The following is a 23,924-nucleotide window of genomic DNA, read 5'->3' on the forward strand; positions in this document are numbered from 1 at the left end:
ATGGCAATTTGAAACAAATTATCACTCCAATTTTTTTCTCCCACATAAGCAACTGAAAGAATTGTCAGTGTGGTCCAGTATATAAGACACCTAACTGGGAGTCAGAAGACTTAGGTTCCATTCAAGTCTCTGCTATTGTCTTGCAGTGTGACCTTGGTAAATCATTTTAAAAAAAAAATCCAAAACAAGACACTCCACTGCACACACTTCCCCCCGAGGACAGGATGAGAGAACAAACCAAGTGACAGATGTTAGGCACATCGCTGAATGCACTATTGGAAGGTGCTCAGACAGTAAATAGAGTGATGAGTGCAATGTAAGAACCTATATACAACAGAATTTAATAACTTAATATCATAAAAGAGAAATAAAAGGGGTCCAGAAACAAGGACAAATTATTACAGCAATCTGGCTAGATGAACAAAAGGGACAAGATAGAGGTATATAACATAAATGGTATAGAAAAGATCTGCTAGAACTCATGGCCACTGGATATTGTGATTAGACATGTATATGGATAACGAACATCCACAGAACTTTACAAGGAATATAAATCCTCATGTTTCAGGGCATATGCCAGCCATTGACTGATGGGGATAAGGAAGGGAATTTCCCCTGGGGGAAGACTGTTACCTAATCAGCCAGTCTGGGATTCTTACACCATTTTCCTCTGAAGTTAAGGTACTAGCTACTATCACAGACAGGATACTGCACTGGATGGGCAGGTGGCTTGATCTAGTGTTTTGTTCCTTACTACTGTGTTGCATCTGTTTTCCCTCTCTGTAAAATGAGGATAATGTTCACCTAAGTTTCGAAAAACACTTGGAGGGCTAGAGATGAAAGTGCTGTATTAAAGGAGATATTTCCTTATTGTGTTTTATGTTTCTAAGCTATAGAGAAAAGAGCCCAGTGAGGTGGTAGAGGAGGCAGAGTGGGGAAGGAGTACTAAATAATCTTTACTCTTCACAACCTCCTGCAATCAACCTAAGGGAATTTAACTTTTCCTTCAGCTACTCCTAATTCTCACATTATGATAATGCAAGGATAAATGGGACCTTAATGTCCTTATCATTCATCCTTCTATACCCACTGGCACCGTAACCCACTCTTTTCTATCTTCCCTTCCCTCCCCTCATCTACTGCCCCACAGACCAGTTCCTTCAAAACACCTTTACAATTCATTTATATAACAGAACCCTCAAGGCATGCACATGACTAACCAAAGTCACCACAGTCTGTCTCCTTCTTGTAACTTTTGTTGTCCCCCATCTCCTCTCAGTTTTATCACTCATGTCTGAGCCTAGGAACAGGAACTGTCTCATCTGTCTGTAAAAGTACTTAGTAATACTTTGGGTACTATATCAAATAGTAAATAAACTGCTATGCTACCACTTCATGCTGTTATTTAAAAGCATTCCATTCAATGGAATCAATGCAACATCAGCTATACTGTGCAACCACAGGGTTTCATATAGCACACATTGTCCATCAGCAGCCATTAGATTAAAAAAAAGTTATAAATTGTTCTGGTGACCTGCCTCACTACACTATATGTAAGGGAGCAGAGTTTTTCCATCAAAAGTGTAAGGGAGCGCCCCCCTACCAGACTGTGTCACCATCCTCTTAGCTTGGTAACTGGAGTATATCAAACAAGCAGGTAAGTAATTGGACAGACTGATGGGAAATAAGTTATCTTCTTGTGTTTTTTTGGTGTTTTGTTTTTTGTTTTTTAAAGAAAAATAAACATTAGACCAAACTCAATTAAATTTCATTTCTATATTTCAGTAAAACCTACTTGAATACACTTTGAAACAAGAGTACAACAAAATAGAATATACTTCAAATGTTGAATATACAAACTATTATAGTTCATTCTGAACACTGGTACTTCCCTCTTAACTTCAACTAAGAAACTGTACAGGTTTAAAACTACCTGACAAAAATTCATGCTGAGCGTGACCTTTCAAGTGACAGAGTAGAGCTGAAACTGAAATGTATGCACAGATGTCAAGGCTAAGTGAGTGACACAGGCATGTTACAGCAAAAGGCCAAAAGCCTGCTGCTATTTTGTCCACAATTAAGAAATTTAGACAGACTTTAACTACCATACAAAATATGTTACATGTAATTCTATAACAATACTGTGCTAGGTACAAGATTTTTAAAAAATTTGTTTTAATAAAAAAGCTTTACATAAACAAGCCATTAGCTTATTTCAAGAAAGATAACTGAAAATCAGTCTAAGGCTTTCATTTTAAATCTGCTTAAGCTGTATGATACAAAATCCCTCTAGGTCTCTTCGTCTTCTTTTAGAAGCTCTTAATCCTCTCCTTTAATTCACATTCTAGTATACCTAGTAGCAGAGTTTTTCACATAGCACCAGTTGAGTACTGTGCACGCACAGTAGTAATTGCTGGTATGCATACAAAAATGCATCAGATTTGCCATTTGTAACAATGAGACTCTCCTCTCCCTCTGAAAATTAAACCAAGATAAGCCTCTCTCAGAACTCATTTTAGTGTTCCAGGTCTTAGTGTAACTTGATAACGTAGTGAACTGTTTGGTCCCTTTCAGTCCCTATAATTTTCCTTCTTCATAGGTTCAATTGTTTCCCAACTGAAAGGCAGTTTTCTGTCAGCATATGAATGTGTGGTTCAATTCCCACTGAAACATGGGATAGTTAGTTAATTTCCAGTAAGTCTCTGATATACGTGCATATGTTTACATTTTTAAACTCATTTTTGACTTCTTGATCATGTCCATTACCCTACCCCAAGTTTGTCAGTATGCTCAATCAATACAAGTCTAGAAAATCCATGTCGGTAACTGCCTATTCTTCATTTCTCACATGTTACTATTCCTTCTGTTTTCATTGTTACAGGAAGAGCAATGGCCGAGGGCGTACTAACTACTACAACGTGTGTCACAGTCTTGCTTCCATCTGTTGGCTTTTCTTCTTGTACAAGTTGCAGTGTTTTCATTTCACGTTCCTGTTTTAAAGCCACTGTATCTGATTTCACCTCTGGCCCTTTTATGACTGCACTAATAACTCTGGGAGGAGTCTGGCCAGATGCCTGCTGTGCAGGCATTGATAGTCTCATTACTGGTGTCCCATGCGCTATAGACACAGGGGTAAGTGCTCTCACAGCCAATGGGGTTCCAACTATGTTAATACTTCCTGACCCAGTCAGGCCTGTTTTTGTCTGCAACTGACATTGTGTGAGTTGTGTTGCAGGGATGGTAATGATTTTGGCAGGCTGCATTGTGATTTTATCTCCATTTTCAGCAGATGCTGGCATCACGGTAGGGATTGTCTGGATTACTACCTTTGGAGTCGTTGCCGTTGTTGGACTTGTGTTGGTTATTAATGGTGACCCGGCATTTACTGACTGTACTGCCACAGTTGAAATTTTCTGTCCCAGAGATGTCATTACGACAGGCACTTGCATTGCCACACGAACAGTCCTGTTGAAAGATTAATATGTGTGTGTATATATATATTTTCATTGTGTTAAAACAACTGTCAAGTCACCACAAAATTTAAAAGGGATAAAAAACCCAGGACTTACAGGAAGTTGTATCAAAAGAAAATTATACCATTTTTGATAAATCCAGCAATCAGAATGTGAAAACTAAGGAACATTCACTTCCCTTTCTTCAATTAAATAAACCATCAGATTATTTGAAAAATGAGTGTGGTGGCAAGCATACTGATAGCAGCAGCATGACAAGACATCATCATGAGATGCTTGCAACTGGCGTTAGTCCCAGAAGCTACAGTGGTAAATCAGTTTCCATTCTGTAATACTACCTAGGACTTACACTTTGGCAATCACAAAAAAATTCAAAAATTTTATGTTTAAAAATTAAATGTTTAAATAATAAGGCCAAAGATTTCTAAAATAAGAGTCTAAAGTTTGGCTCCTAAGTAAGTGGTCTGATTTTTCATGTGCTAAGTACTTAGCAGGTCTCACTGAGCTGCTGGCTGCTCAGCCCTTTTGAAGAATCAGGCCACTGATTTAGCAGCCTAAATATGGACCTTAGGAGCCACAAACTCCTATTTTTGAAAATCTTGGCCTAAGGGCTTCATAACTGGAGACCAGTTTACATCCTCTTACGCTGGGTTCTTATTACCACAAGTATTGTTTTAGCAAGGCAGCTGACACCAGTTTATCTACAGGTATTACATTTACAACAAAACTCAGCTTCCTGACTGAAAGGTTCAGCAGATGACAAACAGTGTAGCACCAACCTGGGAGCGGCTGTTGCTGAAACAGTAGTAGTGGTGGTGGGAGGACGAGATGATGTATCATGCCCTGGTGAGGCAATATTCACAACTCTGGTGACTGCCTTCTCTGCTCTTGTACAATTTAACTGAGAAGAATTTTTTCCGCCACGTGCAGACGTTGCTGCTTTCAAGAAGTTTTCTGCAGACAATGACACTCGTTCCAATGACTTCTCATCTGTAGGCATTGATAAATCTTCAGTGCAGGATTCGCTTTTGTCATCATCTATGACCACTATGTTTTTTGGCATCTCCTTAAACTGATACACCAGCCTTTGCCCCTCAACTTTGGCAAGAATTCCCCTTTGATAGTAATATCTGCAAGGAAAAGTACAATTATGAAGTACACAACACTGAGAGATATACATGGGAACCTTACATTTCAAACTTGCTTGTTAACATCGGATCAAACACACTAATTTCTACAACAATAGAAAAAAGCTATCAAAGATATTGGCTAAGCATACTAAAGGACCATGGCTTAAAAGTTTGGGGGTTTTGGGGTTTTTTTTAAATTATGTTTATACAAAAGATTTTAAAAATAAAATGTATTTACGGGAATATAAAGAAAGCAATGAAAACTGCAGAGATTATGATTTATAATATACTGACACATTTTAACAATTGTAAAGAGTTAAAATCTAGTAGGTATAGAAGAATTTAGATCAGATGTTTATGATCATACTTTTGTGTATAATGGGGTTGTTTTAAGTCTCCAATTTAAAATGACTAATTATACAACTGCAGATTATTTTGTTATTAAAGAAAAGCTCCTATATTCTTCCCCTTCATTTACCTCAGGGCCCTTCCCATCGTCTCATAGTTCATGTCAGGTTTGTTCTTGTGCTTTCCCCATAGCTTGGAGACCGCTTTTGAGTCCACAAGTTTAAAGATGCCCTTCTCTCGCTGAGTCCACTTAATGTATCGAGGACAAGTATTTTTGTCCTGAAGAAGATCCAGAAGGAACTCCCACAAATATGTTGTATTTCCTACAAAAATGGAAAGCATATGAACATTAGACAACTCACACTTAAAGATATTAAAAAAAACCCTCTCCATATACAGAAATGCAAAAGTGCACTTAGACAACTATCTGATATAGGAACTCTGAATGACTACATTACATACCATCCTCTGCATAACTTTCTCTTGTAATGTAGTGAGTATGTATTTGTTCACTCTGATAAATTTAGGAAAGGTTTAATAAATATTTACATTCTAAAACTCAAATGGGCTAGCACTCGAACTGTGTTATGCCACATGATGTGGGAGACTCTTCAAACCAAAATTAGCTCTCAACTGCTATAAGAAAAGGAATGATGAAGTTCTATATCACCAACATCTACTGGCTGTCCAGGGGACATAAACATTGCTCTGAAAGGAGTTCTCTTAAGCTCTTAGGACCACAGACAGGAGTTCCAGAACAATCCAGAACATGTATAATCTGGCATGGAGTTTATTGGTGAAAAGAGAAGGAGAGAGGATGGAGAGACTACTTAAGGAAAGGCAAACTTTTTCTCCCCCCCCCCCTTTTTATTTGGGGGGGGGGGGCGGAAGAGGAGGAGGGGGAATAAACCCCATACACAATAAACCATCAAGATCCTGGCAACCTCCTCCTTTTGACCTGCCTCCATTTCTCACCTTTATTACTGGGACTTCAGCATTCACAAGGCTTCTTAGCCTGTTCATTGGACTCCACTCCTGTGCTAAAACCTTCCCAACTAGAACGTCACAGTGCCTAAAACACCTCTAAATCTCCAAGCCATTCCTATTATGTAATATTATTCATAATGCAGTACCGCATTACACGATGCAGTGTACAAACAGAAAACAAAAAGACTGTCTCTACCCCAAAAAACTTACAATTTAAGTAAGTGTACACTCGTGGGTTTCAGAGCTCTGACATATTTAATAAAGAAGACCCAGCATTGTACTAAATTTAAATAGAGGAGCTGCTTGGACTCTGATTAGACCACTTCCATCTGGGAGAAGGGGGACAGGAACAGAGAAGAACAGGCCACATTCTGTTTATCACAGGTGGAAGGAAGTGATTCTGTGAATAAATCATCAAAAAAAGAAAGGAGAACCTGTAGAATCATGAGAAGGGAGAGCAGGGGAGGGGCTGTTGAATGCTGCAAAACAGTTCAAACACAATTTGTAAATTTTGAGATTTACCCTTTCTAAAAAAGAAAATAAAGGAAGCCTTTCATGAGAGTACAGATTAATACCTGACCACCCTATTAAAGGAACACTCAGTCAGAGTCCCCACATTTTGTTACCTGACCAAGTTTTCAATCCTGGAAGAATGCAGTAGCCCAAGTACATAAATTAAAGCCCATTAAAAAATAAACCTGTTTGTGCAACATGCTGCCATGTCCATGAACAAATACGTAAGCATTCACTCCTGAGACTTGGTGATGGCATCCTGGAGGCTAGGCTATACAAAGTCTATAATAAAAGCAGTGCAAAATACATTTACTTCCCTTAGAGATAGGTTAGAGAGTGCTACTTTATAGTCAGCTGTCCTCAAAATTTCTTCAAATCTACTAACCCTTCTCTGGGGAAGTTGTTATAGTTCCACTTTATAGATGGCTAAACTGAGGTACAGAGATTAAATGACTTGTCTAAAGCAATATAGCTCCTGAACCAAAGCCCACTAAAATCAATGGTAGTCTTCCCATTGACTTCAGTGAAATTCAGATCAGGCCCACAGTGAGTAACAGTCAGGAACAGAACTTAGGAATCCAGTTCTCTGTTCTAACCAAGAGACCACACTTCCTAGACATTCCCAGATCTATTGGCTTTATTCTGACTTGCCAAATGAAATAGAAACAAAGTTCCAGTACTGAGTGTCGTTTTCTAGATATCAAGTCTTACAGCTGTTCTATCTGCACATGATAAAAAAGCAAAAATCAGTTTTCAATTAAATAAATTGTTTCCACTTGAAAAAAATGAAACTGTTAATTTGCTTTAAATTTTTTGGAATTCTTTTAACATTTATTGATTTCTGGCCCACGGAGATATGATTTCTCCAACGCTCATTGCCAATATGCTAAACTCCCAGCTATTGGTTCCAAACTGTATTTCTGCAATAGCTTCTGCACTGCAAAAACAAAAAACTCACAGCATTAAGAAGTGAGCAAGAATTTCAACATATGTTGTTTCCCCCCCACATAAACACACTAGATCCAAAAAAGTGCCAGACCAAAGGAAACTACCCTAATTTGGCTGCAGGAGGTGGTACTGATGAGTCCATAGGTGGCACTCTTCCCTCATAATCTATATTGCACTAAATACATAAGTTTCCATCAGCAGGAGTTTGGGATAGTTATATTATTCAGAAGGTGTGTGACAGGTCATCCCAAAGGAGTACAAATAAAACTTTATACCACTTTATACCATATTCTATAGCTACTACATATTTTCTAAAATAGTGCTTTGTTAATATTTAATATAAATTTTAAAACATTTCAATGGGATTTTTTTAATTCCTTCACTTGTAAAGCACCCTTAGTGACTCCAAGTATGCAGACCTCTGAGGAAGAGGAAATAACGTCTGATAACATTTAAAAATTATCTAAACTAGGTTTTTTATGCATAGAAGTGTCACAATGGACAAGCCCAATTAGGGAGGTCCTTCCAGGGCTAAAACACATGCTGTATCTCACTGGAAAGCTATGAACTTGCTCTAATGACTCAGACTCCTACCTGTGATTCAAGAAAGATCTGTTGAACCCGAATTGTTTTCACAAAAACAGTTGTTTTAAAAAATCAGCATTTTCAGAAAAAAAAAGTTTCATCAAAATATTTCCAACCACCTCTAAGCCATTCTGCGTCAGCTAGGGATTCCCCTGTGAATAAGGGATGCCCCCAGGGGCCAAATAAGCCAGCTTTACAGCTACTTTGCACCACCACAGGGATGCACCAATGAACCAATCTACATCTTTGTGTGCATATTACATATGTAAATATAATATAATCTTTGACAGTTGTAGTCCAATACGAGACTGGTTGCACAACATCTGCTATCACTCCTTTAGCCCCTCAACTGTCAGTGCTGAACTGTGAGAGAAGGAGTTCCCCAAAAGATGCCAAATGTAAAAATGAACCATAAATATGCAAGTAATTCTTGAATATACAACAACCCAACAACACATCTCAGAGAATAAACAAAATACACATGTAGCCAGGCCCAGGGAGAGAGAAAACTCTCCCTCCATAAATCTTGGCAACTGAGAATCTTACAAGTTAAGCAATTACTCCTTCTTTAGAGATTCCAGGACTGTCATTCTTATTCTTGGAGACTAAATACTTTGAAAGATGTTAAGTTAGCCAATACACAGCAAGAAACATAAATTGTTTTTAATATAAAAGAAGGTGTAAGAGACACAAGCAGAAAGAAAGTGTCTCAAAGAAAGTGTCCTGAGAAAAATAAACTTTCAAAATAGTGGCCAACTAAAGAAGAAGAGATCCCAACACGCAAGGAGATAAGCACTTAGACATCCTTCTTCAGAAACAGATTCTCTAACAGAACTAGAACTAAGTCACTTCCCTAAAGTATTCTTCAGGTAATGGAAAGCCAGCCCGAGTGAAGCCAGAAGGAACATAAATCTACATCAGCTAAAATTTAAAATGGAAATTAAGAGAGCTAAGATGATGTTGAACTGCAAAGTGCCAAAACACAAAACAAATACATTCTTTAAGGGTACCAGAAGAAAGAAACCTGTGACAATCAGTGGGATTCACTAGAATACCATTAAGTAAAGGGAGAAATTAAGGAGCATAAGGACACTGCAGAGAAGTTAAATTAATTATTTATGGTGATTTTTACCATAGACTTATTTAGTTACAATGCTCCTCCCCCACTCTCCCCAAACACCTGCTCACAAACACGATGTCTCTGGAGCTTTACCCTGATAAGGACCTAGGTAAACACGAGAGGACTCCTGGATTAGAACAGAGCATACATCTATGGCCATTCTCAGAATTATGAGACCCTGCACTACCAACTATGCTACAGCTGAAAATCACACGTCTCATCTGGTATGTTGCTATTAAGATCACTAAACATTTGCCTCTCCTGAGTTTGGTTAAGACCTTCGCTACCAGCTGTACTAGTGGACAAGTGGATAGGAATTTTTCTCCTTTCCTCTTCAACATACAGAGACAGCGCCCCTTACTAAGGCTGATCTTTTCCTTGTGCCACAAGGAACTAGCTCTCATCTTCCCCACTCCCATTGTCATTTTTATTCATAGACAAACAGAAATACGAGTTTTCCTGATTTTTCAACTCCTAGTCCATTTCTTAGCTTTCAGTGAATAATACCAAACAATGAAAATATTCTCTCTGTGCCTGCAGAGGAAGCTACTGCTGTGAAAAGTTGGCTTAGCAACTGAAGGAACTGTGTTTCAAGGAGCCTGGCTAATCATTTCCAACCAATTCAAGGGAGTGGCTTTGTTCAAAACATCATCAGTAAACATGTACTGTTTAAATGGTTCCGGTCCAGCACTGAAATTTATGATGACTGGCATAACTGAGGAGTGATTTTGAGATGCCCATGCCATGGCAGCAGCATCATCTTCAGAAGTTAGGCATCTACCTTTATATCTGGGGTCGAGAATGTTCGCAAGAAAATGAGGTGGAATTAGTGCTTGATCCAGTCGCTTCTTTATTGCCTGCAGTTTAACTTTCTGGTGAGGTATTTCTTTCTTCAATGTCTCTTGAAGTGCCTTCCAAATTTCGACAGCATCAGCAATGCAGCAACAATTTCTCTGAAGTTTGTTTAATGCTATGGATATAGGCTTCAGTATACTGAGCATATCCTCTATATTTCTCTTTATTCCAATGTTAGGCTATGTCTTCACTGACGGTGGCAAATTCTCCGCCGTCAGATCGACTTCTCTGGATCGACTGAGCGGTCAGTGAAGACCTGCTCAGTCGATCCAGAAATCAACATATTAAGACCACCTCCTCAAGTAGCATAGTGCTGCGTCGACGGGAACAGGTGCCATGCAGTGAAGACAGCGCGCAGAAGAGAAGCAGAGAAGTCAACAGGAGTTATGCAAGTTTTTTGCGTAACTTGCATAACTTCAGTTGACTGCCGCTGAATCTCGGAGGTAGGTGAAGACAAGCCCTTAGATACTTTGGATGAGATACTTCCATCTATTTTATCACTGTTTTCTTCACAAAGTTTTATGAGAATAGGCCAGTTCTTAATAAATTGTTCAGAACAATCAACCACAGAATTCCATCAAACATCTGGAGGGAGAAAGTTTGGATCCTCCTGCTCTCTTCAATGAAGCTGAAGCAAAATGGTTGTTACAGACATATTTTGCAACTTCAACAACATTTTCTTTTATTTCTGGAGAAGACATACTTAGTCTTTGGCTAAAAGATGCATTAAATAGGCACTGCAGCTATGCTATTAAGGAGCATCCTTCCGTTTCTTCTTCTAAGTATCTTCTCATCTTTGCCACATTTGCAGCATTGTCTGTGACAAAACTGCGCAGGTGACAGTTGAATTTTTGTTCACAGTTTATTACAGCTTTCACTGCCACTTCTTTTACATATTCTGTTGTGCGGCCATTTCCTGATATATCTATTGTTTCTGAAACATCTTCTGTCGTCACACAAGCACATATTACTGGATCATTGTGTACATTGCTCCACCTATTTCCCCTCAGTATTTCTTGCACACTGTTCAAGTTCCTTCTCACACACTGTATCTAGCAACCTTCCACCAATGTCTTCTCTACCAGGTGAAGTGTAACCTGGACGTAAGGACTCAACCATGTCAATGAAGAGTTTATTGTTAACAATATGAAAAGGAAAATTTGTGAAAATGAATGAACCGAGCAATCTTTTCATTTATGGTGTCCTGTTGGTATTTGCTGGTCCTTACTACAAACCCATCCACAGTGAGGGTTTTACTGGATGATTGAAATCTTTTGCTTGCTACTGATACTCAGGGCCGTATTATCCATTAGGCACAATAGGCACAGTGCCTAGGGCCTACGAAACTTTCAGGGCCTATGAAAAAAAAATTATATGTAATTTTTTATTTGTATTTAAAAAACTATTTATTAATAGCTTAAAATCAAATTAGTTATTTTGGTCGGGGGACCTACGAAGGCAAGTGTGCCTAGGGCCTACAAAGGTCTTAAAACGGCCCTGCTGATACTTTGTTGTGTGAAATACGTTCAGTTGCAGCAGTGCTGCTAAAAGTACCAACAGATGACTCTGAAGTTGTTGCAGATAGACAGTCACAGTCAAAGTCTCTTATGCTTAAATGGAATCCTGAAACAAAATTCAAAAATGATTCTGAATAATCATTCTTCTCACTCTATTATCCAGTTAATCATTTACATTTTTTTCAGCAAGGATGCAGATCCGATTCCAAATTACCAAAAAAGCTAAGACTGACTGCACTTAGAGTGCACTTAATTTTGGAGTAAGCCCCATAGAACGCACTGGCACTTCTGTTTTTTGAGAAAACAATTATAGGATGGGGTTCCCTTGGGAAAGCTGAGTTATGCTGAAGTAAAATAGGGAATAGACTGATGGCATCACCATTATGGTCTGTGGCCATGATGTTCCAAAATAAGAGGCATGTATTATGTAATATAAAATAAGAAAATGACACCCAGTGGCAACTGGCAACTCTAGATTTCTCTTACTGCAGTTTTCTGTACCGTATACTTGGGTAATAGATTCTAAACCTAGTTAACTAATTAAACAAGCCATAAAGATTAGCTAAGCTAAACTTTTTTCCTAGCAACATCCAACAGAGCAAATAGCTTGGGAATTTACTTGTTAAATCACACTTGTGCTAAAAGGCATAAAGAGAGTCTTGAAGAATGATGCATTGCAAAGTGAATTATTTAAGTTACTAACCAGTTGATCCATTGTTCTTCAGACATATGCACATCTTCATCCACATCATTTTCTCCCAATAAGCAGTTTTCATAATTATGATGTTTCATTCTTGCAACTATAGCCCTTGCATCTCCTTCTTGCATTGTTTACACTTGACACATTTTCCTTTTTTACCCAGGAAAGGAATTTCTTCAAAATATTCCCAGATAGGGTCTCTATAAGGCCCAGAAGCCATGAGAGTTTTTCTGTGGCAAAAGTGTGGGGGAATATAGGAAGCTGTGTGTGTACTGAATAATGTCTTCCCTTTTTCTTTCCAGTCCATTCCACTGTTCCTTTCTACCCTGCCTCCGTCTTCTGTCTCTGTCTTTAAGACAGTGTCTTAACTAACTCCTCTGCCTTGCTTGGCCCAGATCCACCACAACATAAGCACAGAACAACAACAATCTTATCCTGCCTGTCTCTTTCTTTGCACATATGACTTTAGTCTGCTGAGAAACAAACAAACAGAAACTAAAAGCCCACAACTTTCAAGAAGCAAGAGCTGGTAGTTTGTCCAGCCTGACTAGAGCCACTAATTCATTTTTATGAGACTATAAGTGTAGGTTTAGCGTGTTTGTGATGAGATTTAATTCTGTTTTTTAAACGAGAGAGAAATTTAATATTTTATTGATTATTTTTTTTAAAATGAAAAAAAATCGGATTTAAATTTAAAAAATCTGATGTTTTGGATTTTTTTTTTAAATCATTGATTTTTATCCACCCTGCTTTCCTGACCAGCTAGTTAAGAAAGAACAACTGCAAGGCTCTAAGATAGTGACAATTGGCAACACAGTGCACACACATAGATAGATGGTGGTGGTCTTGCACTGACAAGCACTGTCTTACAAGGCCAAAACACTAAGGGCATTCAATTCCTGCCTCATCTTCTGAGCACAAAGCCAAGTCTTGTGATGTAAAGAAATATATAATTAGTTTTTCCCTAGTTAAGCCAACTACTGAACCTACTGCTAAGGCAGTGTACTTTCTTGTGTATATTTAAGCCACAGCAAAAGTTGAATCAGCAAGCTTTTCTGCACATAGACCAGGGAGTCCCTAAATGTATTATAATATAGCTCTTTCTACTGCTTGCTCTGCCTGACCAGGGCTCTGTAACAGTGGCAGTGTAACAAAGTAGCAGTGTAACAAAGCATGTGTCCAGCAACAAGCCAACAGGGAGCACAACAGCTCACATGAGCAAACACAATTTAAAATGAAAATGCACATTAATGGCAATAGTTATGATTATTAAATATATATATTACAATAGAATCCAGAGGCCCAATTACAGCTTTATTTTACTAGACCCTGTACAAACATGACATAGGGTGAAATTCTGGCCCCGATGACTTCAGAAAGGCCAGATTTCACCCATGGTATTTTACGGTATTTATTTAAGACTAGTGCATGAAAGATGTACTGGGATTTTTAGATAAAATGCACTAAATTATTTTAAGACTACATGGAAGAAATTACCTTTGCCTTCTCTGGGTTTCTTCTTTATACCTAAATCTGGAGAACCATTGGAAATGGCTGACTGTTGGGTCTTTGGTTTACGGCCAGCTGTACATGACATTTAAAAAAAAAATTGTAAGACATACATATAGCAGAAATAATTAACATCTTATGTCTGAGCATGATTCATGTTTCTCATGTTATTTCCTTATTACAGGATATGGACAAATGGGCCTGTATCAAGTAAGCTAATTTAAAAGCTTATACTGTATTATTATTAGGTAAGATTATTTATTTTGCAAGTCACAATACTAGTTTGATTATGGATTTCGTAAGTCAATGTAGTTCAGTTCCAGATGAGTTAAATATAAGGTATGCACTAAACATATAAATTAACACACTACAAGTCTGCATTCCTTTGGTCTGATGTCAGTAATAATGATTGCTATATTAATTTAAATGTCTTGTTCATTGTATTTTATGCTTCCTTTCTGAAGAATTAAATTTTTTTACAAAAAAGATCAATAAATGTAAGGAAAACAATTTTTTAAGAAATCTGACCATTTAAATTGTGCTTTCCTCCCTACATATATGGAAAACTGCTCTTTTACATTAAAAATATTAACACCTTACTCTTTTATGAATGTACACTATGCAAAGGATCACAATCCCTTCATTACTATGCAACTGTGGAGCAGAAATACATTTTACAGTAAAGGAGTATTCCAGCACCTTTGCTATATGGATTCTCCTACAGACACACACTTCTCACGCTAGCTGAAGCAGAAGTCAAAACATAGAGCAAACAGAAAGTACTGTATCCCTTCATTTCGGTTTAACCTTCTGTCCGCTAAAAGGCTATGAGTGAGATTCTGTACTGTACTTTGATACAGCATCAAACTCACAGCACAGGTAGAATGGGGGCTAAGGTTGCTGTAAGCCACTTTTGAATCTTCTTGATACTGAGCTACTTTGCAGCCCTCAGCATTAGACAGCTTACAGGATCTAAGTTATAGTAGCCTATGATCCCCTGGCTTTGTATCTCTGCAGTGCTTCATGCTATGGCCATGCCTTTCCTTCCCCCACTTATGCTTCCTACATGAGGGCTTGCAATGGGGGGCCTTAGAAGGCAGCTTTACAGCTGACTTCTTCAGGTTCTTGTGCAAAGAGAATCCTTCCCTACCCAGATCTGGTGTTTTCAGAGCCCCTTTATGATGCTATTTTTACTCAATATAAAGGGGCCAGAGCAGGGGGTGAAGATCTCACCCCATGTCAGCAAGCTGAAGAGAGTTTGTGCATCTGTGTTCATGGCTAAAGAAAACTTCAATCATTAACTCTAATATCTTAGTAACATGAACATTAATTGCTCCTAAAGAAAAGTGTTTTGAATCAAACATTGAAATTTAACAACATGTATTTTTATGGAGGTGCCAGCCGCTGTTCTATAGTTAAGGCTGAGCTGAGTTTTACACTTAAACCAAGGAATCAAATTATTTGTAATGTATGAAAAAAACATATCCTTCCCAAAAAAATCACAGAACTTATTCTTTGACTATTACTCTGCCACATGTCATTATACTGGGTTAGGGAAAAATCTAGTGTCCCCTTAAAAAAAAAAATCAGTTTAATCTAATCTGGGACCACAAACACTAAAATATCTTAATCATAAGGTTATTATAGGGTGTCACGCCAGGAGGGAGCTAAGGTTGTTTGGATGCCTTAACTCTGCATTTCCATACCATGTTTGCATTTCTGTTAAGTTTAACCTTAATGAACAACTTGGGTTTATACCACTTTATCATGAACTACCGCTTAATGCATTTTTTGTCTGGGAATTTTTAGAAATAGAATGGTTACTTACCTTGTAACCGTTGTTCTTCGAGATGTGTTGCTCATGTCCATTCCCAATTTAGGTGTGTCTGCTCGACACGTGCACAGGTGCTGGAAACTTTTTCCCTTAGTGGTACCCGTACCAGCTGGTTCTAGCGCCCCCTGCAGCGGCACACACATGCACCCATGTATAGGTACTGGCAGCTCCCCCTCCCTTTCAATTCCTTCTTGCTGGAACTCCGACTGAGGGGAAGGAGAGCAGGTGTGGAATGGACATGAGAAACACATCTCGAAGAACAACAGTTACAAGGTAAGTAACCGTTCTTTCTTCGAGTGCTTGCTCATGTCCATTCCCAATTTAGGTGACTCACCAGCAGTGTCTCTGGAGGCAGGCAGCAGTTCATGAGACATGACACTTGAAGCACTGCTCTACTGAAGCTAGTGTCATCCTGGGCTTGCTGTGTCAGCACATAGTGGGACGCGAAGGTATGTACCGATGACCAGGTAGCTGCCCTGCAGATGTCCAATATAGGGACGTGTGCCTGGAAGTTTGCAAAAGATGCCTGCGCCCTCGTCAAATGGGCTGTCAAGGACACCCGAAGTGTGATTCCCACCTACTCATAACAGGCCCGGATGCAAGTCACAATTCATTTCGAAAGACGCTGCGAGGAAACCAGTAAGCCCTTCATCTGGTCCGCAACCGCCATGAAGAGCTGAGTAGAGCGAAGGAAGGACTTAGTCCTGTCGATATAAAACATCTTTCCTCACTAGAGTTGTGCGGCTTAGGGCAGAAAACAGGAAGGACGATCTCCTGATTCATGTGAAAATGGGAGAACACCTTAGGCAAAAAGGCTGGATGCAGTCGTAGCAGGATTTTGTGTCCTTGAAGAACACCGTGTATGGTGGCTCCGACATTAATGCCGTGATCTCCGACACTTGCCTGGCGGACGTGATAGCAACCAGGAGGGCAAACTTCCATGACAAGTATGTAAGGGAGCACGAAGCCATGGGCTCGAAGGGCGGTCCAGTAAGTCTGGGGAGGTTTAAGTTTAAGTCTCATTGAGGAGGAGGCTCCCTTATTGGTGGGAAAAGCCTTCCAAGCCCTTTGAGGAACCTCATCATCATTCCATGAGAGAAGACTGTTCTATCTTCCACCAAGGGGTGGAAAGCATATATGGCTGCCACATGGACCTTGACTAACAAGAAGGCCAATCCCTCGTTTCAAATGGAGCAGATACTCCAGGATTGTATGGATCAATGTCTCCGTCGGGGACACACCACGTTCGGTCACCCAGCAGAAGAAGCGCTTCCACTTAGCTTTCTGCTCTCCAGGAGCACGCACTGAATTTGGGTTGAGCAGGTCTGCTCCCCCTGGTTCAGCCACAGAGCATCCAAGCTGTCAGGTGGAGGGAGGCCAGCTCCGGGTGGAGCAGGTGACCTTGATCCTGGGACAGAAGGTCCAGGCGCAGCGGGAGGGTCCAACACCTGAGACTCACCAGCTCCCCAAACCAATACTGTCTGATGTCACCAGGATAACCTATGCCATGTCCCTCTTCACCTTCAGGAGGACCTTGTGGATCAGAGGTATCAGTGGGAAGGCATACAGGAGCCCATCTGACCAGGAAAGGAGAAAAGCATCAGTGATGGAGCCTGCACTGAGGCTCTGGCATAAGCAGAAGTGATGGCACTTCCTGTTGGCCCTGGTGGCAAAGAGGTCCACTTGGGGATTGTCCCACCTTCGGAAGATACAAGCCACCACTAGGTGGAGGGATCACTCATGGTGAGAACAGAAGGCCCTGCTGAGACGGACCACTAAAGAGTTGGTGACCCCTGGGAGGTGAACCGCTATTGGGTGGCTATTGTGGTTGATGCAGAACTCCCAGAAGTGAATGGCCTCTACACGCAGAGCAGGGGATCTGGCCCCCCCATGTCTGTTGATGTAATACACGGAGGCCATATTGTCCGTGAGAATCTGCACCACCCTGTTGGTAAGATGAGGTAGAAAAACTGAAAAAGCTAGTCAAATTACCATTAGCTCTTGATATTGTTATGTAACCCCAGCTCCTACGAAGCCCACATACCCTGGGTCTTCAGGAAACCAATGTAAGCTCCCCAGCCCAGGTCCAAGGTATCAGAGATCATGGTTACCGACGGGTGATGTGTTTTGTAGGGCATTCCCAAGAGGACATGACCCGGAGTCGACCACCAGACATGGGAGGGAAGTATTTCTGGAGGGACCATAAGTATCCTGTCCAGGCAGAGCCTGATCGGAGAATAGACTGACGCCAACCAGGGGCCTGAGGTGCAACCTGCCTGGAGAACCATGTAGATGCAGGCTGCCATGTGGCACAGGAGGCTGAAGTACACCCTCGCACTTGTAAGGGGATAGGCCGAAATACATGTAATGATTTCTGTCATCACCTGGAATCTCTCCTCCAGAAGGAATGCTCTGGCCCTGAATGAGTCCAACATTGCCCCAATAAACTCTATCCTTTGCATGCGGAATAATACGGATTTCTGTTAGTTTACTACAAGACCCAGTGCCTGACAAACACCTCGGGTGATCGATATGCTGACCTGAACCTGAGATCTTGACCTGCCCCGATGACCAATCATCCAGGGAAGGGAATACCTGCACTCCTCTCCTTTTGAGATAGGCCGCTACCACCGACATGCACTTGGTGAAGACCCTTGGCGCCGTCGAGAGGCCAAAGGGGAGCACCGCAAACTGGCAGTGGCAGTCTCCTATCATAAATCTCAAGAACCTCCTGTGAGTGGGGAAAATTGCAATGTGAAAATAGGCGTCTTTTAAATCAAGATCAGTGTACCAGTCGCCTGGATACAGGGAGGGAAGGGAGACCATGTGAAACTAGTTTCATAAGATACTTGTTCAGATGCCTTAAGTCCAGAATAGACCTCAGACCTCCCTTTGCCTTTGGGATCAAGAAGTAATGGAAGCAAACACCTCGACCTTGCAGATCTCTGGGAACCTCTTCCACCGCACCCACTTGCAGAAGTGCTTGCACCTCCTGTTCAAAGAGTTGCTTGTGAGAGGGGTCCCTGAAGAGGGATGGGGAGGGAGGGTGGGAAGGCGGGAATGAAGTAAACTGGAGGGTATAACCAATAGCTACCGTGCTGAGCACCCATCTGTCCAATGTTACTGCAGACTAGGCTGGGAAAAAACAGGCAAGGCAAGAAGAAAACAACAGGGGGTGTTGGATCCAAGGAAAGAACTGGTAGGTTGCTCTCAGGTGCACCTTCAAAAGGGCTGCTTCTCATCCCGGTTATAGTGGCTAGACCCCAGTCGAGGGCTGGCCGATGATGAACAGCCCTGGTGCCTCTTGTAAGTCTTGTTCTTCCTTTTATAGGAGTCTCTGCGGGGGTGGTCCCCAGACCACTGTTCGTGTTGGGGCTTAAAATATCTCCTACAGGAGGAAGGAGTGTAGAGGCCAAGGGACCGCAAGGTCGCCCTAGAGTCATTCATGCCATGCAATCGGGTGTCTGTCTGCTCAGCAAAGAGGGCCGCGCCATCGAAAGGGAGATCCTGAATGGACTGCCGGACCTCAGATGGGAGACCCGAGGTTTGGAGCCATGACGCTTGCCTCATCGTTATTGCCGACACCATAGTCCAGGCTGCAGAATCCGCCACATTGGAGGCTGCTGGCAAGGATACCCTGGCCACCGAGATCCCTTCTTCCAACATGGCCTCGAATTCCTGCTTGGAGGAGGGGGACAGCGAATCTGTAAACTTGTCCAGCGACTGCCAGATATTGAAGTGGTATCTACCTCACAGCGCCTGTTGGCTTGCCACACACAGTTGCAGGCTGGCCGTAGAATAAATTTTTCAACCAAACAAGTCGAGTGTCTTAGCATCCTTATGGTTAGAGGTCAAGCTCACTTTCCCCTGCCTGTGCCTCTCATTGGTGGCTGTGATGACCAGGGAACCCAGCACGGGGTGGGTGTAAATGTCCTGGTCTGAGTCTGAGTCCAGGTGCGGTGCTGTGCTCTGAGGGATGGAAGACTGTGGCACCGAGGTTCCTCTCATGGAACCAGTTTGCGGGACTCCAGAGGGAAATCCCCCGCCAGTAAGGCCATGGTAGAAGCCACTGACCTTGCAGCCACCATTGGTGGTATCACAGGGAAGCTGGGCATCATAGTTGGGGGTTGCCTAACTTGGACAACATCGCTGCTGTCCAAAAATGAGGTGCTGATGTCCAACGGCCATGGCGGTGCCGTTTCCGAATAATTCGTGGTGCCGTGTGAGCTGTGTTGTCGATGTGCCCAAGTGTGGGGTGTGACAAGACCAGATCTTGTCCTTGGGCTTCCTGTATGGATTAGGCGAGTGGCGTCACAGTAATGGGGAAATGCGCCGTGTGTCTGGCGATCTGTGTTGCTCTGCTCCACGGCGGTGCTCCGCTTGGTACCGGTCCTCCGGCGAACATCAGCGGGAGCCCGATCTGGCAGCGTCCTGACCCAGAGAGTGTATCCCTATCTCTGAGGACCAGCTGCACAACGGTGAGCAGTGCCTTGACAAAGGAGACTGGCTGAGAGAAAGAGATGGGTGCCAGAGGGACACTGCAGATCAAGGCCATTGTGCTCGATGCTGAGTCTGACCTGCCAGATGCCAAAACTGATATAAGAGCCAATTCCATCAAAATGGCCCACAGACACATGTCCTGGTCTTTCTTGGTTCTCGGGCAGAAGCTGTTACAAACCTTACAATTCTCACTGACATGGGCTTCCCCCAGACACTTTAGACAACTTTGATTAGGGTCGCTCATGGGCACAGGCTTCTTACAGGAAGTGCAGGGTTTAAATGCCAGGGAATGAGGCATGCCCTGACCCTGGGAATCTAATTACTAACAAACTAGAACTAACTGTAATGAACAAGTAACTATATACACTAAAAATGATGACTAAACCGCTAGGGAGATGAGAAAAATTTGTGAAGGCAAGAGCATTCCAGCACTGTCACTGGCAGCAAGAAGGAGCTGAGGAGGGGGAGCTGGCAGCACCTATATGCGGGAATAGGTGTGCGCTGCTGCAGGGGGCGCTAAAGCCAGCTAATACAGGTACCACTAAGGGAAAAAAGTTTCCGATACCGGCGCATGTGGCAACCACACACACCTAAATTGGGAATGGACATGAGCAAGCATTCGAAGAAGAACTCTGTCATACAAAAGCATCTTTATATATGTGCATGATTCTGGTGCCTCAGTGATAACTGCTATTTAACTAATTACCACAAAGAAGTCTAGCCTGCTGCCATCTTGTGAAGGCAGCACCACTCAACAGATGCATATGATTTTGGAGAGTTTCAGTGTTTTAAGCTGAGTTACATTTGCTACATACATTTTTCTATTAAATAAAATATATACAGCTCTTCTTAAAACTTTGCATCTCTCCAAATTCATATATTCTCCTGCTGAATAGCATTTCCTTCATGAATGCATGGAAAGCAAAGAAGCAAGACAGCAGCTTTCTCCTTTAATAATTTAATTCTTGTATTTATATTTTAAAATTGGTGATTTATATATTTTATAATTTTAAAAAACTGCAAATTACAGCGCAGGTACAGTCACATAATGGAGCTGTAGCTTAAGAAGTGAATAACTACTGTCCAACAGATTGAAAAAAGTGACTGACAGTGAAAATTTACAAGAGTCACAAACTGAGGAGGATTACTGCCCATTGAAGGTACATTTTTGAAGAAAAATACTTTAAAAAAAATGTTTTTATTATTAACTACACACACACCGAATACAACCTTCAGTTCTCCTTTCCAACACTGTCACTTAATTACTGCAGCCTCTACTATTTTTGTAATTTATCTGTGGTCTCCTCCAAAATTGTTTGTCTGTCTTGCTGAACTGTGGCAATAGACACTTTTAGGATTTAGTATATACTACAAACACATGGCAATATATTCCATCAAAAAAGAAAAAATTGAGAGAATCCCCATAGTACTTTTGAGCCCCTATTCTAAAAAGGAAGTTGCTGATTCTATGGTTTAGTCACCCCTGCTTCAGCCAAGGCAACAGCTAAATTACTAAATTCAGAGGGAAAGCAGGATTATTAAAAAAAAGGGAAAAAAAAATAGAAGAAAGAGAGAGACATTCTGTGGGAAGAAGAAAGTCCCAAAAGGCATGTACACACAATGGGCTGCACTAGATTGTGTAAGTCTTTCTAACCAACAATTAGACATTCAAGTTATTGGCACCAAAAAATTGGCCAACTAGGAGGATAACTGCTAAGCCAGCTATAGTAACATGACCCAACTCTGGTAAATCTGACTGTTTGACAGAGAGAGATTTTATTTTTCACTACATATCTGAAACATCAAAATGGCTAAACAGAGTATTGCTGTAGCTTCTGCAGAACTCGTTCTGGAATTTGGCTTTTGATAAAGTTATTTTTCTCCTCTTGGTTCTGGCAGTAAGAACTTACCACTATATTCAGAAAATAAGTCATAGTTGATGGAAAAATGGAGGTATTACTGGGAGTTCAACTAGTCTCTTCGATTAATGTAAGCTGTGAACCACAGCCCAAGTAGGAGGAAGAGGGGCATGATATTTCAGCCTATAAACTCAGTGTCCACAAGGACCCATCACAAACACCTTCAGTGAAACATCTGGCACTAATGTGCATGCTACAGTTCTTGCCCCCTCAGGCAATAATTTAAACAGATGTCATTTCCTCTCATGGTGGCCTGGACTTGTATCTGATGTAGCATTTGGAATTATTTGAAACAGTATTTAAGGCATCCATATATAAAAACAGTTTCTTTAAAAAGGTCCTTAGATAAGCACAGATGTTTATAATATAAAGATTTTCATAGGTTTCAACTACTAAAATGTATCAAGAAAATTAGAATTTTGTTTATATTTGAGATACTCCTTGTGGAACAAATTGTATATATCCCAAAGAATATTTACAGACAAATTTTACCTTGAATTCCTTAATTTTTTCAGTGTTGCCTTTTCTTATCCTTATTTTTTCAATCCTTTTTCTTATGATTTAATAAATTATATTCTTTTGCTTACGTTTTCCCCCTTATTTTATTGCATCTTTATTCATTACATGTCCACAACTCAGAGTTCACATTGTACATATTAGCATATGAGTGGGGAATCTGATATGTCAAAATTACCTCCACATGAACCATGCTTAAAATCTATTACTTTAAATTAAAGTAATGTGTACCTTTTTTCTTTTTCATTGGCTCATGGATATCAGGGGATGTTGGAACAGGAGACGTATCCATTGGTTCAGACTCCTCAGTTGACACTTCCACTACAGTCTCTGTTATCACATCTGGCCTCATAGCAGCATGGATAAACTCTGGGGTTGACACACAAGGAGGGACAAAAACTTCCACTAAAGAAAAGAAATGAACCAGATAAAGTTTCTACCAAATTCCTTTATCATGTTGTAGATCAAATCATTTACAGCAAAGAATTTGGAAAGGCCTAAGATTCAGAGACCAAATTATGCAAACCTTCCATAATTTGTCACTCAGGCGCTCAATCTATTCCACAAAACATGCATATGCAAGTCAATGTTATTACAATATGGCAGGGACAGATATCTAATCCCGCTCTCATTGAAGACAATAAGAAATGTTGCTATTCACATCAGAAGGAGCAGGAACTTGTCTGAAGGGCAGAAATAAAACCAGAGTCTTCAATAAATTGCTTGCTGCAAGGTCAGTAACATTCTTTCTTAACACAGTAAGAAAACATTCTACAATATCAAGAATAAGTGAAAGGTAAATGGCTGCATTTTAAGCCTGATATATTTAAATACTTGTGAAACTTTCCAAGTTCCTTTTTTAATCCCAAATTTTCCTTTTTTTAAATGGGTAGGAGTTAAGATGTGATATTTTAATATTTACTGATGTTAATGATCCACCAGCAGTTCATCATACACTCCTATTTTCATAAGTTTATAAAACTTAGCCATGATTGAAAACTCTAACATAGAACTCAACATACCATTAAGTTTACATACACAAACAGGACAGTCCCCTTTGTTTACACTTCAAAATAAAACAAAACAGGAAGCTGTTAAAATGCAGCGTATTAAAAAAAAAAAGAGAGCAACTTACCATCTTAGCTGTATTTTTGCACATGTATTTCAAAAATAGTTTTTAGGTGAACTTTTGCAGACTAGTAGTCTAAAATGTATACTCAAGCTTACAAGCATATTTTGTTATTTATTAAAAGTAGACAGATTATCTTTTTTCAGCCAGCTACTGGGCATGCATGAACTATTGTGTAACTTGATCGATCTTCATGTACAACATTTTAACTTCACCATAGCACAGGTTGTATGCTACATTGTATCACCTCTATAACAACAAACTATAGTGACTCCAAAAGAGCTATTGTGGTTTACCTGGTTGGAAACCCACTTTTTAATAAATACAGATTCAGCCAACCG

At 40.6% G+C, this 23,924-nt stretch overlaps 1 protein-coding gene across 9 annotated transcripts in view; it reads right to left on the reverse strand.

The window, feature by feature from the left end:
* Positions 1-1,761: 1,761 nt before the first annotated feature.
* Positions 1,762-23,924, reverse strand: part of ELF2 (E74 like ETS transcription factor 2) — a 57,733-nt gene continuing 35,570 nt past the window's right edge. For 7 of the 9 annotated variants that reach the window (XM_067568024.1, XM_067568025.1, XM_067568027.1 and 4 more), the window contains 5 exons: positions 22,686-22,859; positions 13,674-13,760; positions 5,082-5,274; positions 4,253-4,603; positions 1,762-3,465 (listed from right to left, as the gene is read on the reverse strand). In XM_067568024.1, the coding sequence (XP_067424125.1) occupies positions 2,838-3,465; positions 4,253-4,603; positions 5,082-5,274; positions 13,674-13,760; positions 22,686-22,859 (1,433 nt within the window). In that variant the 3' untranslated portion in view covers positions 1,762-2,837. The remainder of the gene's footprint in view (positions 3,466-4,252; positions 4,604-5,081; positions 5,275-13,673; positions 13,761-22,685; positions 22,860-23,924) is intronic. The other 2 variants (XM_067568026.1, XM_067568031.1) reach the window with 1 other exon arrangement.

The sequence above is a fragment of the Emydura macquarii genome, unplaced genomic scaffold (assembly GCF_026122565.2).
Source record: "Emydura macquarii macquarii isolate MOO-44397 ecotype Brisbane River unplaced genomic scaffold, CSIRO-AGI_Emac_v2 contig_2834, whole genome shotgun sequence".
Lineage (NCBI taxonomy): Eukaryota > Metazoa > Chordata > Testudines > Chelidae > Emydura > Emydura macquarii.